This window comes from Balaenoptera musculus, chromosome 3, assembly GCF_009873245.2.
Source record: "Balaenoptera musculus isolate JJ_BM4_2016_0621 chromosome 3, mBalMus1.pri.v3, whole genome shotgun sequence".
NCBI lineage: Eukaryota > Metazoa > Chordata > Mammalia > Artiodactyla > Balaenopteridae > Balaenoptera > Balaenoptera musculus.
Genome location: NC_045787.1, coordinates 129,246,351 through 129,263,223, shown reverse-complemented (window position 1 = coordinate 129,263,223; position 16,873 = coordinate 129,246,351). Strand labels below are relative to the sequence as shown.

General features: G+C 51.0%; 1 protein-coding gene across 1 annotated transcript in view; it reads right to left on the bottom strand.

Moving 5' to 3' along the window:
- The window catches only part of GALNT10 (polypeptide N-acetylgalactosaminyltransferase 10), a 225,075-nt gene extending 211,471 nt beyond the window's left edge, over nt 1–13,604 (bottom strand). Inside the window, 1 exon segment of the mRNA XM_036848411.1 lies at nt 13,213–13,604. Coding sequence (XP_036704306.1) covers nt 13,213–13,371 — 159 coding nt within the window. The 5' untranslated portion in view covers nt 13,372–13,604.
- Nucleotides 13,605–16,873: the final 3,269 nt, after the last annotated feature.

The window sequence follows — 16,873 nt, the reverse complement described above, 5'->3', positions numbered from 1 at the left end:
GTACTCAGGCTGCTCTGCCTTGTGCACCACATCACTGTGAACTTGACTATGTCCCCTGTAGACTAGGAGCTCTCTGAAGGCAGGGGCTGTTTTCTGTACCTATCACATAGTAATGACCCCCGCCCCAAATCAACTGAGGTGGGACCCAGAACAAAAACAAATTGTTGAAACCACTGTAGTGGGAACTCAAAAAAAAAGAGACAATGCAGTTAGGTAAAAGGCAGAATGTAACGTGTGTTTACTCATTGGTATTCAAGGCTAATGGCTAAGTGTTAAAAAAAATTTTGAAAGAGGTTGATCTCTTAACAAGGAGAATGGCTTTAGCTAAAGAATACATATGTGCAGGGTAATAAGCTAATCCTCCACAGGAAGTGAGGATTTTTCCCATGAATTAAAAAGGAACTGAAGTAGCTGGAAGAGATTAAGACAATTATCCCTGCCTTTGCCAGCAGTGTTTTGTCCATCTCCACCGAAACACAACACACAAACATACTCATGCACACACATAAAACAATCTGACGAGAAAATGGTCCATCGTTAACTTCCTAGGGCTGCCAGAAAACATTACCACAAACTATGTGGCTTAAAAAAAGAAATTTACTGTCTCACAGTTCTGGAGGCTACAAGTTCAGAAGTGAGGTGTTGGCAAGGCCAGGCTCCCTCTAAAGCCTCTGGGGGAAGATGCGCCTTTGCCTCTTCCAGCTGCTGGTCACCCCAGGCCTCCTGGTTTACACAGCACAGCTCCCATCTCTGCCTCAGACTTCACATGGCCGTCTTCCTTCACTGTGTCCCCCGTCTTATAAAGACACCAGTCAGTCACACATGATTAAGTTACACAAGACCATGCTACTCTAGCATGTCCTCATCTTAACCAAATACATCGGCAATGACCAAGTATGGTCACATTCTGAGGGCCTGGCGTTAGAACTTCAACGTATCCTTTTGGGGGGGACACAATTCAACCCACAGCAGTCCATTCATCCATGGGAGATGTGGTCCTTGGAGAAAGACCCGCCCAAGGTCACACAGCAACTGAAGGCATTTCCTCCACCAAGAAAACACCAGAACAGGGGGTCAGCAAACCAGGGCCTGCCAACCAGTCTGCTGCCTGATTCTGCAAATAAAGTTTTACTGGCACAGGGCATGCCCATTCATTTATGTATTGTCTCCGCTGCTTTCACACTACAATCACAGGGCTGGGGAGCTGCAGCAGAGATCATATGGCCTGCAAAGCCTAAAATATTCTCTGGGCTACAAGAATACATAAAATACACTGGCCACGTTTGGGGATGGAATTTCTAGAGACAGGAGGAAGCCTAGGCCCAAATGGCAGCTCTCTGGGACCCCTTCTCTCCAGCTGGAAGCCCTCTCAGCTGTCCTGCTAGGAAAGCTCCTTCAGTATAACTTCCCTCTGCCTAGAGAAATGGCAAAACATAGCACTACAACATTCGTGTCACTGAAGCTGTACAGGTTAAATTCTATAAGCATTTCCGAAAGACAGAGATTAGTTCTCGCAGGAAGGTCAAAGAAGACTTTCTGGGAAGGGAAAGACTTGAGAGGAGCCTGCAAAGATGAGTAGTGGACTCTCAAGAAATCCTTTAGGCCACACTGAGCCACCGCATTATTACCTAGGACTCTGCTCAGCTACAGGAAGTGAGTTCCCCATCACTGGAGGTGTTCAAGCCAACGATGGCTGACCATTTGGCAGGGATGCAGTTGGGGGAGACAGGGCAAGATGAAAGACAGTCCCCCGGAATTGTGGATCCCACAGCGGTAGGCGGATGGCTTCTTCAGTCTCATATCTCATCATATTTGCTCAGAGAGACACACACAGCAGAGGGGAGACACGTAGGGAGGGAGTGGGGGTGGAGGGAGAGAGACACACACGCAGAGAAAAGAGAGGGCTGAGAATCAGAAGGGGTGAAAGAGGCGAACTCACACCCAAAGCCAAAGAGAGCCCACACAAACCACGGAGGGAGGAAATCCACACCAGGGCTTTTTGTCCCCTTAACTGCTACAGAGGAAAAAAAGAGAGAGCAAAACCCTGACAATTAGTTAAAACTAATCAAATGTCCCTTTAATACCTCTGGCTTGGCACCTGGCAGCCTTCTTAATGTGCCCCATTGTTCCCTGGCAGGGCTCTTGGCTGCCTCTCCCGCTGCCAGGGGAGGGGAAGAGCAGCGGCCCAGCCAGGATCCAGGCTGGGGAGGGAGGCCCGGAGAGGCACACCCCAGACACACAGGGATGACTCTGCAGGGAGACCCTACCGCCCTCCCCAGCGGGAAAGTGAACACACCAGATGGCAAGATCTGGCAACTGCCCAAAGTGAGGGGCGCAGGAAGAGTTTCAGGTCTCAAAGCTGACGAGGCCTTTTTACTTGTACTCTGCTCACATGCCAGGAAGGTATTATCCCCACTTTACAGATGAGGAAATGGAGGCCAAGAGAGGTCAAATGACTTGCCACGGGCATCAATAAAACGTGGTAGTTAAGAGGCAGTTAAGCAAAGTTTGAGTCAGAAATCTGAATCTGAGTCTGAGTCTCACCACTTGTTTGTTCTGCAGGCCCGAGAGGTTACTTAACGCTTCCTGAGCCCCCGTGTTCCCATCTGCAAAATGACCATAGTAAGAGCACTTATAACAGTGGAGAAATGAGATGGGCCCCGGGCACGGCAGGCAGCAAGAGTGCAATGATTAATGCGGGTTATTGGTACCTCTGTGGTGCCAGGGCGGAAAGAGAGACGGAACTCTCAGCCCAGGACTGGCCACCACGCCAACTGTGCCCTGTCCTCCCACACCCCACTGCCGCACCATCAGCCACCTGGAGCCTCTAAGGGAAGGTTCCGGTAGGGAGGGGGATGGAGCTGCAGCCACTCCTGCCCTGGCAAAGGGCCCTGTCCTCAGAGACCTGGGTGGCTACATTCAGCTGAACTGCCTTCACACAGGCTCTTTCCCAGAAATGCCCTCCGGATGCCTTTGAGGGCCGACCCCACCCCCAAAAGGCATGTGCCGTGTCTGCTGGGAAAGCCATCTTCCCTCTCATTTCACAGACTCCTAACACTCCCCCTGTAACAGGAGTGTACATACTGGGGCTCCGCGACACGCCAAGAAGCACAGGCAGAAAACAAAGTGGACTCTGTGCTCACGTCGTTGCTAATGAACCTACACGCCCCTGACACAGCTGGAACCAACTATATTAGACAGGGTGGACCTCAGATTCAGAACCCCTAGAGACACAGAGAGGCAAGGCAAGTGGTTCCTAGTCTCACATTGAGCAGGAATCATCCAGATATAAACTTACTTTGAGTCTGTTCAAGAGCCTAAGGCTTATATGTTACATTTCCAAGTAACCACCTTTTCCCCCCTGGAAAGTGCATTAGGCTTACAGTCAGAGGACCAGCCTCAGCTCACTGGCTCTGTCACTTGTCCTGTCACTTATGCTCTTTGAACCTCGGTTGGTTCATCTGACAAGTGACAAACTGGACACAGGTTATAAAGCAGGGCTCCCAAACTCCAATGTCCCCAGAGGCCAGCACAGTTACAGGAAAGGGTGAGGAACCCAGGTTTGAGATCACAAAGTGTGGCAGGGGCCACGGCCGACTCAAGAGCCGGAGCCTGTCTAGACGGGGCAGCTACTACCCAGATCCAGCCACTTTTTGTGATGCTGTAACCCGGGCCCAGCTGCTAGACCTTTCCATTTTCCCCCAAAAGCCAGAAAAGATAATTTTTAAAAATGTGAAATATTCCAATGTTTAGGTACTGACAACAACTTACTAACATTTAAAAGTAAAGACATCCAACCATTTATGGGCCAGCATTGGATGAACCACACAAAACATGTCTCTGGGCTACATGTGGCCGATAGGCCACCAGTTTGCAACCTCCAAAAAAATAACATATAAGGTTGTTGTTTTTTTTTTTAAAGTAATACAAACATCAAATAAAGTAATAAAAGAAGTTATCTGAAGGAGACAGCCATTAAGGTTTATTACCAATAAAATAACCAGGAATTCAAACTATAGTCCCCGGTGCCCCAAAAACAGTCACTAATTTTTCAGTAAAGTTAGGTGCTGAATTTAGAAACTGGTTATTTCACAGACGCGCGCACACAGGTACGCGTTTTAACTGTCAGCAGCTGACTGATCAATGCTCAGGAGGAGGCATGCAGAAATAACAGTTTTCAGTTGAGCACATACAATGTGCTTTAGCAGCGGGAAGTAATTTTCACACACTCCCCCGCCAGGATGTTTCCAACCTGTTTCCCTTTATGAAACCCCCTTCCTCCAAAGCCCGGCCAGCCCGCTCCGCTCAGCAGCCCTGGCCTCTCCCTCTTCCAGGAGGCTGACATTTGTAACGGGGCGAGACCAGCCCAAACATACAACCCCGGTTAACTGGGAAGCTGCCCAGGAGTGAGGCTCCCAGGCGGCCCGTGGGACCTGCTGCAATACTGCACTGAGGCATTCGGCTCGCAGAAGAGCATTCCAGAGCCAACACAATGGATCCAAGAACCAGGCTCGTGGGGCTCTCAGCGATAACCTCCCACGTCCATCCGGGGAAGAGGGTGGACTCACCCGAGGTCAGAGGATGGCAAGGCAGCAGGAGGAAGCCTCGGCTGTGAGCTCTGCTCTGCTCGAGGGAGACAGCAGGGCTGAAACCCTGTTTCCATCACTTCCCAGCTGTGTGGCCCCGGATACGTCATGGAACCTCTCTGCTCATTTTCTTACCTTTAATGTCATTTAATCACCATGACATGACAAAGGAATGCTGACTGTGCTCATTTTAGGAGAAGGCAGAGCTGGGCCTGGGAATCAGGGGTCCAGTTCCCAATCACACACTCTCTCCAACTCAAGGGAGAGGCCCCTAGGGTCTCCATAATGTGACCCCTTCCTGGGAAGGCCCTGAGTTCAATACCCACCCCCTCTGTGGGCATCTCACCTTTGCCCCCACAGCAGGAAGGCAGAGGACCCAACTGCGAAAGGCAACAGATCACAGGCACCAGCGGAAAGCAAAGCTTTAGGGCCCCAGAGAGTCCCTGTGGCCCACTGCAGAGGGATCTGCAAAATGCACGGCCCATCCCAGATGCCAGTCCCAGACTCTGAGCTGTCTGCATCTGACACGGCGCCACTATTAACAGACACCAGAGTCCCCCGGGGAGAGCTGGCTGGCAACCTGGGGAAGCTGCAGCTAAACACACTCCCCAGGAATAGACGTTCGAAGCGCTCCTGGGGGGAAAGGAGTAAGCACCTGGAGAGGAAGGCGAGGTCTGCCTCCTGGGGGTGTTGACAAGCTGGGGACATGGGCGGAGAGGAGAGATTTCCCTGCTGGATTCTCAGCAGGATCTGCTGAATACATGGCTCCTTGGCCCACCCCAGTCTGGCCCAAGCAGGCTCCTTGGGCACGGGTCCTGGAGCCTCCACCGTTACCAGGCTCCTCAGGGACGCCGAAGCGCCCCGCAGTTCCAGAAGAACCATTCCCCGAGGCCAGGCTTCCTGCACTCGGCCAGCAGTCACCGAGCACCCACACATCATTCACTCACTCACCTGCTCCTTCGGTCCCTCAGCAAATACTTTGGGCAGTCAAGAGAGGGTGACTGGGATGGAGGTTCCTTCAGGAGCAGACAGGCTGGACAGATCAAAAACGATGACTACACTGCATGTTTTCATAAGGGGCTCTGCACCCCTGAGGAGAGACGGCTGTCCCAGCAGGAGTAAGTCAGGTTTAGGGGCAAGATGGCAGGGAAGAAGGGTGTCAGAGGCAAGGGAGCAGCATGTGTGGAGGTCCAGAGGCTCACAGAACACACAGACAGGGGCAGGGAGGGAGAAGCAGAAAGAAAGGCAGGACCATGCCTTCCTGGAAAGGCCTCTGGTCTAAATGGGCAGAGAAAGCCGGGGGCTCAGGGGAACTAAAGCAGGGTGAGAGACCCCTGGGGGCTAGAGTGACCAAAGAATACTTCCTGGAAGCGGCAAAGAATATTGCCTAGAAGGATGCAGAGGATTTGTGTTCTCTCCTCGGGGAGGAAGTAGGTGGGCACCCCCAATGATGGATTCAGATTCCAAAGAGTCAGGGAGTGGGGTACAAAGAGCAGCCTGTGCCATGAGGCCAACCACCTATCCTCCACCTTCCAGACAAAGACAATATAAGCATCCCTCCCTACCTCCACCACAGGGAGGCCAAGAAGAATAGACCCCTACTCTAAGCCAGGCACTGCCCACAAGCAGCAGCACTACCACACTCAACTGAGCGCTTTCTGTACCAGGCCTGGTGCTCAGGGTCTCACCCACAGTGACTCATCCAACCCTCAGAATGCCCACCCCCAGAGTTAACATTATGCCCATTTTACAGGCCAAGAATTCCAGGCACAGAGGTCAAGTGACTTGCCCAAGGCCAGAGATCTGAACCAGGCAGTGTAGCTCCAAAGCCAAAGCCCTACACGTTGCTCCACAGTGTCTCAATCTAGTGAGACTGGGGAGTCGCTATGCCAATGGGGCTTCGGCAGGGGTGGGGTGAAGGTTCCTCTTCAAGGTCACCAAATGACCTTGTGGGCTCACCGAGGAAGTTCAGTCTTAGAGCAATGGTCACTCCCCTCTGTGCAGACATCTGGGCTCCTATGGCACCCTCGCAGGAGGGGTGGAGGGGCGGTGTGGAAAGCAGGGTCTTTCTCCCGCCTCAGCGCTGGGTCAGAGACTCACAGGCTCAAATACCAGCTCCACAACCACACGCTGTGCATCCTTGGGCCATCCTTGGGCAAATACCTGTACCTCTGTGAGCCTCCACTCCCTCACTGGCTCCCACCTGTCTATAATTGTGAGTATTTAACAAGACATACAGGTAAAGGGCTTATGAGTCCAATGCCTAGCAGAATAAGTGCTAAATAAATGGTAGCTGCTATTAATTATTATTGACATTACCATCTTATCATCTACATCATCATCTTTCTTGTTAGTGTCATTTCATACTGTGGCTTTTATCATCTAGGAAATCTGAAGACCATTCAGCATCTGAAGCTCAGAATTCTCTCAAAACCAAAGAGAAGGAAGAAATGGGCCTGCTTTTCCCCTTCCCTCTCCTATCTATACTCAGCAGAGGGCAGCAAACAGGAACCATCCAAAGATAAGAGGAGAGAGACACATGGAGAGAAAGCTACACACTCATAAATACACACCCACCCACCACAGCAAGCGGAATTGTTTAGCTTCCTCTAGCTTCCAAAGTATGAACACTCCGCCTCCTCCAGCTAAGAAGGGCCAGGCAGAAAAAAACTCGAAGCTGAAGAGACAGAAGTTCTTTTTCAGCTTGAGACAAATTTTCAACGAACTGCCTTTTAATGGGGGGTGGAGGAGTGGGGGAGAGGGACAGCTCTCAGGACACCTGTGAGGGGAAAGGAGGCGGCAGCAGAACTCGTAAGATTAAATAAAAGCAGCTTTTAACTGCTCCTTATCTTAACCCTCCACTTACCCTGTGCTGGAAGCATTTGCGCCCGGGCTTTCCCCACGGGGACACTGAGGCCCACAGAGTGAATCATCTCAGCCAGGGGTGGCAGAGCTGGGATGAGGATACGGACCTCCAGGCTGCAGGTTCAGTAACTAAAACTGAGTCCAAGATGGCAAAGAGGTTTTATCTCAAGGCCCAGGTCTGATGCCCAGCAGTGACTGCCCGGGACACTGTGTCAGCAGGATTCTGGAGTGGACATTTGTTGGCTTCATCCCTAGATTTCATTTCCCCTCCTCCCCATGAGAGCATCCAGATTTTTCTCCTGGAACCTGCTCTTCCTATGATTTGGGTGGCCTGACCCCACCCCTAGCTGCAGGGTGGGTTAGGTCAATCAGCATAGCTCATCCTCCTGACTAGTGTGAATGGTTTGACGCAAATTGGGCCAATAACACCTAAGGAGTCTCGCTAGAGTTTATAGGAAACAAGTTTCCACTCTCTTATAAAGAAGCTACCAGAAGAAGCAGACTCTCTCCTGTAGGATCTGGGTGTGGATACAAGGTGAGAAAGAGCCTCAACCATTTCTTGCTACCTTGGGGGCTCAGTCTACGATGTGAACCTCTAGAACATACCACACCTGAAGTCCACTGCAGTTACAGGAGTTAATATATTCCCTTACTCAGTTCAGCCTACGTGGCTTAATTCCTTCTGTTAACTGCAACTGAGAGAATCTGAGGTGGCTCTTAGACTCAGATTGGCTCTGTCTGCCACGGGGAGCAGTAATGGTGCCACATGCTATGCATCCTTTTAATTCCTCTATTGCCCTGCTGGATCCCATTGCCACCTTAAAATTTAATACATTTCACTTGCTTTAAAACTGTAAAAATTTGGAAAGAAAATTTACAAAAATAGATCTGCAAAAAAGCCCGGTAAGTTCCAGCAGATAATCGGTCTCGATACGTACTGGCCTCCAAAACTGGGAGTGATAATCTTGGCTCATAAGGGATATAATCGTAGAGAAGGATGAAATATTAGGATGTGAAGGGAAAAAACATGCATGGTGAGACAGAGCAAGAACCTGGCGAAGAACTGGGCTCTGGTCTGCCTCCCTCCCTCTGAGAACTGATTTCCCCTCTCCTGGGCCTCAGTTTTCATATCTACTACATGAGGGGCTTGGACTAGATAACTTCTGTAGCACCCTTCCTGCTCTGACACGCACAGATCCTATAGCAAACATGTTCTGACTGTCTTCCAAGTGCGAAGGCTTAAGCTATGTGCTAGAGGAGGATGTGGTTTCTACGCCAAGACATTTCCGGGACGAGAGGCCACGATGCACTCCTTAGCCACAGGAACTCAGGCATGTATAGCCTACCTCCTTTCCTGGGCATGAGGACAATGGTTCTCTGAGAAGCAGGACTCAAATTATTTAAGTCTTCCTGGGGGCATCGGGGGCAAGGGGGGCATCAGCTCTTCCCTTGCTGGCTCTGACACATACATGACATACCGTCAGATATATGCATGATACAGAGCCCACTGCAAACACCTTGTGAGCATTTAGCTGCCACGGGACACATTTCTGGCTGCCAAGTTTGCCTCAGGGTGTCTTTTAGTGATGAGATCCTGATGCCATCTCTGTGTAAGCGCTGACTGCGGACAAGGTACAATTAGCAAGCAAGATGGTTATCCTTTAAATGGGCCTTTGCTTTTACATTCCTGATTCCATTCTTCGTTATCATGTCACTGGAGCCAACAGATTAAAGGCTGAACACAGCCTGAGAGAAGGCATTAGAGTATAAACATATCCCTAAGTAGTGGTCTCATCACAAGGTAGATATGGCGGCCTGTTTAAACACACTTCTGCTATCCAGGCCTTTCCAACACAAGCTTCCAAACTCACAGAACCCCAGGATGCTGGAGTTGGGAAAGTCCTAACAAAGTATCTATCCCCTACAGTGCAAATAAGATTCAACATGCCATTAACTCCACTTGAGTAGCAGTGTTGAGAAACAGTCGGAGGCCAAGTTTGGGCTTCGAGGGAAAGTGATTGATTAGCGATGTCTGCCCTGGCCAGGGGAGGGGAAGCACTCTTCTGACACACATTTACCTTTCTCCTTCTGAATCTAAGCCCTCACTTCACAGGTGGAGAATCTAAGGCCCAGAGGGGTTAAACCACTTTCCTGAGGTCACACAGTGAGTTCAGGGCAAGAGAGTAAACTAAAACCCAGGCCTCTGTTCCCAGACCTTTCTCAGTTGGGCTCCCTAGGAAACTGCAAGCCTAAGATGAAAAAAGAATGCAGGAAGTCAGATTTGCTCAGGTAAATCAACAACCCTTCCCCAGTGGCATCAGATTTCAGTTGGGCAAGCAGACAAAGAAGTGATTAGCAATCTAAAGGATCCCAACCCCTCTGTAGAAAATTAAACAAATCATTCCATGGCTACATTTCTGTGGTACTTAACTTCCAGATGGGTAAGGCTCTGCCACCAGGAAGAATAAAAAAACGGGGCGGGGGGAGGGAAGTACTGATTTCTGGATGTTCTAAGAACAAAGTTCAGCTCTGACACAATGAGAAAAACTCTTGATATTTGAAAATTAAAGTCGTTGGTATTCCATTATCCCACCAATTTCTATTGCATGCTTGCTATTATCCAATGAAGTCATTTTCACAAGAGATTATGGCTCAGAAATGGGGAGGGACTGCATCACATTTCTTAACACGGGTTCTTAATAGCCAGTTCCCAAGCCTGGAATATGAAACAGACCAGAGAATTAAACCAAGCTGTTAAGGAGATTGGGACTAGAAATGAGAGGCACCCCTGAAATTAAAATGAAGATGGCTTCAAGACTGGCTTTTCTTGCTTGGTTTTGCAACTTTCCAAGAAGCCAGCTGTCCGACCAGATGAATGCTCAAATCCTTGAAGCTTTATGTGTCCTTTACAAATCAGCTGCCCTACCCAGCTCCAGTAGTACACTAAGCATAAGCTAGCATAAATTACACAGACTTACGTTCTAGCAGATGATAAACCCTCTGAATTTAAAATCCTGTATTCTTTAATCCAGTGGAGAAATCAAGGAGTTAAAGGACTAAAACAGTGAGTATGTTACCATCAAGGAAACTTCTCTCAAATCCACAAGGAATATAGTTTTCATTTGGATAAAATCCTGTTGTCTGACTTCCCTCCAGAGCCTCTGCAGTTATTTCTACTCAAAAGATCAATGAGGTGCTCTGGGGTAATTCTCAACAATTACAGGAGTGACAAGCTGAGCTCAGAACTGGTCAGCCCTGTCGAAAGAAGCTCTGTGTGCTTGAGATGCCAGATTCCCCAGATAGCAGCCTGATGTGGTACGTGCACGTTCCAGCGCTCTGGGATGAGGGATGGAACACCAGCACTCTGAGAAGTCAGCCTCCTCCCTTGAGGCCAGCTGACATTCAAAAGGACTCGAGGCCAAGCCTAGTGCTGTGCATCTGCAGGAGAGTGAAACAAAAAGGGGCTGTGTGGAAATTTGGCAGGGTGTTCCTGAAAGGCAGCAGATGAATGCTGAATCCTATGGCACCTAGAAGAGCTGATCGTTGGGGAAACAGCTCCATTCTACTGCTCCCAGGAGGCTAAGATATTTTCTTTAAAGCAAGGATCATCAGTTGGCACCCCCTACCACCACCACCAAACCCCTTTACCACTTCTTTCTCCTCTTCCCCTTCATGATATTCCAGAGAAAAAGAAATGAACAAGAACTAGACCTTCCCAGATGAGCCTCTCTGTCCATTTCAGTTAAGGGCTCCGAGCGGCGCCCAGCTGTTGCTCCCCTCTCTCTCTGCCCAAAAGGCTGCTTTACTCCATCAATCCCCTCTTGTGCAAGTGACTAATTTACTTTGAAAGCTCAGGCCAAACTGGCAGTTAACCTTGACCTTCTCTCTACACATCTGGATCTATAGAAAATGAAAATCAGGATTTCTCTGGCATCCACAGCAAATGAAATACGAGGGCTTTCTCCAGGCAGAGGCAGAATGTCAGGCGCTCTTTCAGAACTGGCTACAGCTATTCCAAAGGAGAGTCTGCACTTGGGCAGGACAATGCCCCCTTGATCTGGGGCTGTGTCCAGTACGGAGTCTTCACAGCTAGGGATGCTACAAGGGGCTCCTGCCTCAGGAAAGGAAAAAGAAGTGGCCATTGTCCTCCACATTGGTTCACTGACAGTATCACAGAAAGCTGGAGCTGGACCAGTAAACACATTTTACAGATGGAGAAAGGGAGGCTCAGAGAGGGAGATGGGAGGTGGTCAAGGACACACACAGCAAGTTAACAGTAAAGCTGAGGACAGAACCCTGAACTCCTGACCCTGATGCTAGTACAGGGTGGGAACAGATTTCATGAAGGAAAAACCCATATAGATACAGAATTTAAGAGAGGCATCGAAGTCAGCTGTCAGGGTTTGAACCAGGGGTTTAGGAAAGGAGTTGGGGCCTTACTTTCCAAACAGTAGATCTACCAAAAGGATTAACCAGGTCCTCCAGGATGGTTTGCAACAATTACCAGAATGACAGGCTGCCCTCAAACTGGTCAGCCCTGTCGCAAAGAGCCCTCTGTACTCAAGACAGCTGATCCTGGGAAGAGAAAGGAAAACCATCCAAATTCAGCCTCTTCCCTTATCCGGCCGACCATCAGTCAAGTTCAACCCTGATGCACAACTTATCCACTTCCCATGGGACCAAGCAAATCCCACAAGAGAACCTGAAATGTCCCACTGTGTAAAACAGTTCATGCATATATAGCCTCACTGGCACCTACTGAGCTAGGAGCTAGGACAGTAGAAGTGATGTGACAGAGCTTTTGCTATCAGTCTACATGTACTCCTCTCTCTCTCTCTCTCTCTCTCTCTCTCTCTCTCTCTCACACACACACACACACACACACACACACACACACACACAAATGTACATAGGTGAGTTCAGAGGAGGCAAAAATAATTAAGATTTCAGTCTTGGCTGCAAGAAACACAACACCTAATCAGCCTGGACAAGTTCAGAAGGGGTCATGGGTACTCTGAGAAGGGACAGGGGAAGCATCTGATGTTCCATCCTCAGAGCACTGGGCACAAGTAGCCTCTGGGGAATTTGAGGGTTCTCCCACCACAGCCTCCACTTCTGGATTCCCAGAAAGTCAAAGGCAGCAGGCCCCTCAAAGACCAGGAGCTCCACCACCATCCCCCAGGGCCTGAAGCTCCAAGGAGAGCGTGATCCTTGCATCCTCCGAGGAATCCACAGGATCTGGGAAAGAAAGACGGCTGGGAAAGAAGGAGGGTGGAGAGGACGAAGGCCCAGGTGTCTCTTTGGGCAGATGGGTAAACAAGAAAAGGAGCTGACCTGAGTAGGAAACATCGCGATCAGCAGGTGGGGGGAAAAGCGGAAAGGACCTGGACACCAAATAGAAGGACCAGCATCTCCAGAAGAAGGAGTCATCCTGGGATACAGGGCTGCAGGATCCTCCAAAAGAGAGGGATGCTGGAAGAGGCGAGGGGACACCAGACAGGGACAGAAAAGAGGATGGCAACCTATGGGAAGAAACAGACCATCACACTGGGCATCAGTTGGTTCGGTTTCGGAATAGCGTAGGACAAATCCTATCCTTCCCTGAGCCTCAATTTTCCCGTCTAAAACAATGGGAAGAACCGAGGAGTCTCTGGAGCTGACTCTGAGAAGGCAGACAGGGGCCGATGAAGGAAGGAACCGAAGGCCAGAAGTGAATTCAGGAAGAGCGTGTTTCCAACTGCATGGCAACTGGGGGACTCACCTGTCCGGCCGCCGGGGCCACCGCTGCTCCGGATCCCCCGGGTGTGCCGTCGGGCTGCCGCTCGCGGTACAGCGCCCAGAGCCCCACGTTGGGCAGAAGGACCAGGGCCGCCAGCACCAGCGCCACCGCCTGCAGAAGCCGCTTCTCCTTCCGCCTCATCGGGGCCGGTCAGCCCCGCCGCGCCCCGCCGGCCCCGCCGCGCCGCCCCCAGCTCCGCGCGTCCGCCCGTCCGCCCGGCGGCGGCAGTACCTCAGCAAAGAGAAGCGACCGCGGCGCCGGCCCCGCTCCAACTCCGCGGCACTTCCGCCGCTCACCGGCCGGGGAGCCGGACTCCACCACAACGCCGCCACTGCGGGGGGGGGCGGTCGCCGCCAACACCGCCGCCCCCTAGTCCTGCCGAGCCGCGCGTCCCACCCCGCCTCCTCGGGGTCGGCTGCCGAGAGCCATACGCCGCGAGCCGCGGCCTTCTCGCTGCTCTTTGTGCTCCGCCCGGAGGCGGCGAGGGCCCAGTGCAGACCGCTCCCCCCTCTCGGGCCGTGATGGTGCGGCCCGCTCCTCCGCTGCTCCCCCGCCCGCGGGAGCTTTGCGAAAGTCGGGGAGTTGGCAAGTTGGGCGCTAACTGGTGTGGGCTGGGACGCGCTCCCAGGGACCCCAAAGTCCCGCCCGGCCACTTCGGCTCCGGACTCCAGCCGAGAGTTTTCGGGCTCCCCAGGGATATGCAAATCGTGCTGGAGCCCGGCCGGACACTCCGCGCCTGGGAGTAGGGCTGTGACTTCCTACCCCCAGAGGGTCGGTCCCGAGGACCTGCGGACCTCCTTTACCCCCCGGCCCTCGGCGTTACCAGGCGGGAAAAGGAGCCGCAGCTGCGCTGCACGCGCGAGGTTCTGTGGGCGGGCCCTGGTTTTCTTCCCTCCGAGTTCCTGGCAGTAGGTGTGAATGCTCTCTGTAAACTGGGGTGTGCTGTCCCCCACCCCACCCCGCCACCTGTCTGTTGTCCCTGCCAACCGGCGGGGAGGTGCCCGGAGCTTCTCTGCAGGACTTTTTCTCACGCGAATACAGCCTCCTTGGAGTTGGAATGCCCTCCAGTCCTACGTGTGCCTCTGGGCACTCAGCTCACGGAGCCCTTTCTCGAAACCTTTTGTCGGTTCCTATCTTCCCTTCAGCTACTCAGCAAACTGTGCCAGGCACCGGGATGAAATGAAAACAGGCTCGAGCCCTGACATCTGGGAGCAGAAACATTAAACACATAATCGCATTAGACAAGCGAATGTGTCTATAACCGTGGTGAGGGTTCTGAGGAAGTCGGACCGTCTGGGCTCTGCGGACGGACCGCCAAGGGGCCCGACTCCGATGGCGATGCCTGTGGCTCCTACAGTGCTCTTTACTTAATTGCTTCCTCTCTGATGCCGAGGGACGACGCGCCCTCTTGGTTGCCTTCCTTTTTGCCATCCCCACATGCGTTCTCTTGATTCTCTGGGTCTCCAGCCCAGCCGCTGACCCCCGTGCCTGGCTAGCTGCTAGCCCCCCAGCCTTGGACCAGCATCCTGACGAGTCCTGCTTCCCAGTTCTTCCAGCTCCAGGGTGAGCAGTGGAGATCCAGTTTTCCGCAATCATAGCTCGGATCTTGACATCTGCTACAAAACCTTCAAAACTCCCATCTTTGGACTTCCCTGGTGGCGCAGTGGTTAAGAATCCGCCTGCCAATGCAGGGGACATGGGTTCGAGCCCTGGTCCGGGAAGATCCCACATGCCGCAGAGCAACTAAGCCCATGAGGCACAACTGCTGAGCCTGCGCCCTAGAGCCCGCGAGCCACAACTACTGAGCCCGTGTGCCACAACTACTGAAGCCCCCGCACCTAGAGCCCGTGCTCTGCATCAAGAGAAGCCACCGCGATGAGGAGCCCGCGCACCACAGTGAAGAGTAGCCCCCGCTCTCCGCAACTAGAGAAAGCCCGCATGCAAAGAAGACCCAACACAGACATTAATTAATTAATTTAAAAAAACCCAACTCCCATCACCTAGGCTAGAGCTGATCAAACATTCTCTCCTGCTTTCTGCCCTGCCCTGCTAGTTGCTGGCTGTTTTCCTTCATGTGCTGTGGACCACGCAGCTCCTTCCACCCAGAAAGCCTGCTCTTCTCCATCTCTGTCGGTGGAAACCTGGTCCATCCTCCTATGTCTAGTTGAACTGCCACCTCCTCCATGAAGTCCTCCAAAACTCCTCCTCAGGGGGCTGCTGTCTTTGGATTTGTCACAGTAGTGCTTACCTTTTATTGAAATACTTACTCTATGCCAGGCACCATGTTAAACCCTTGGCAAGCGTTACCTCTTTTAATGCTCACAGTTACTCTGTGAGGTAAGTGCTTTTCTTATCCTTGTTTGCAAGTGAGATTCAGATTAAAGAAAGCTGCAGCCAAAATGCTCCTGGTTTAACAAAGATCAGGTAAGATCATCCCTCTGCTCAGATCCCTCCAATGGCTTCCCATCTTCCACTGGATTCCTAGAAGGAACTACAAGGTCCTACAAGGCTATTTATGAACAGCTCTCACCCTTTACTCTCTTCATTGTGCCCCAGCCCACTGGCCTTCTTCCTGTTCCTCAGAGCACACCAGGCACATTCCTGCCTCTTGGCCTTTGCACTTGCTATTACCTCTGCCTAGAATACCCACTCTTCCATCCCTAGATCCTAGCCCTATGCCTTTTTAAATTCTTTTATTGTGGTAAAAATACCATTTTAACCATTCAGTGGCATTAAGTACATTCACATTGTTGTGCAGCCATCACCTCTCTCCATTTCTAGAACTTTTTCATCTTCCCAACCTGAAACTCTGTACCCGTTTAACACTAACTCCCCAATTCCCACCCCGCCCCATTCCCCTCAACCCCTGGTAACCACCCACCATTCTGTTTTCTGTCTTTATGAATTTGACTATTGTAGGTACTCCATATAAGTGGAATCATACAATATTAGACCTTTTGTGTCTGGCTTATTTCACTTAGCATAATGTTTTCAAGATTCATCCATGTTGTAGCATGTGTCAGATTTCACCCTTTTTTAAGATTGAATAATATTCCATTGTATATATATATACGTATTTTGCTTATCCATTCATCCATGGATGGACATTTGGATTATTTTCACCTTTTTGGCTATGGTGAATAATACTGCACTGAATAGCCCTATGGTTTTTATCCTGCAGTTGCTGTAGTGTTTCTGTAATTGAATTTCCATCCGGTCTCTTTGACAAAAGTGGAAGTTTCTAGAGGGAAACACAATGTGGCCACACTTTTATGCACCTCCACAGCACCACACACAGTGCTAGAAACAGTAGCTAGAGTGATCCGTTTACAAACACGAGGCTCGCTCTGCTCCTGGGAACTGGCCTACGACTTCCCTTCAAGTTAGAATAGTCTATGAGTATCCTTACCACAACCCATGAGGCCCTCAGTGATCTGGCCTGACTTCTAGATTGTGCCCTCTCTCCTTCCCTTATAGTTACACTGATTTTATTGCTATATTCCTCAAACGCACCAGGTTAGTAATGGTCTCAGGGCCTTTGCAAATTTGCTGTGCCATTGCATCTCTTCCTCTAAACCTCTGCGTGCTTCTCTCCCTGCCATCTCTCAGGAACCAAATCAAATGTTCTTTAGAGAGAGCTTCC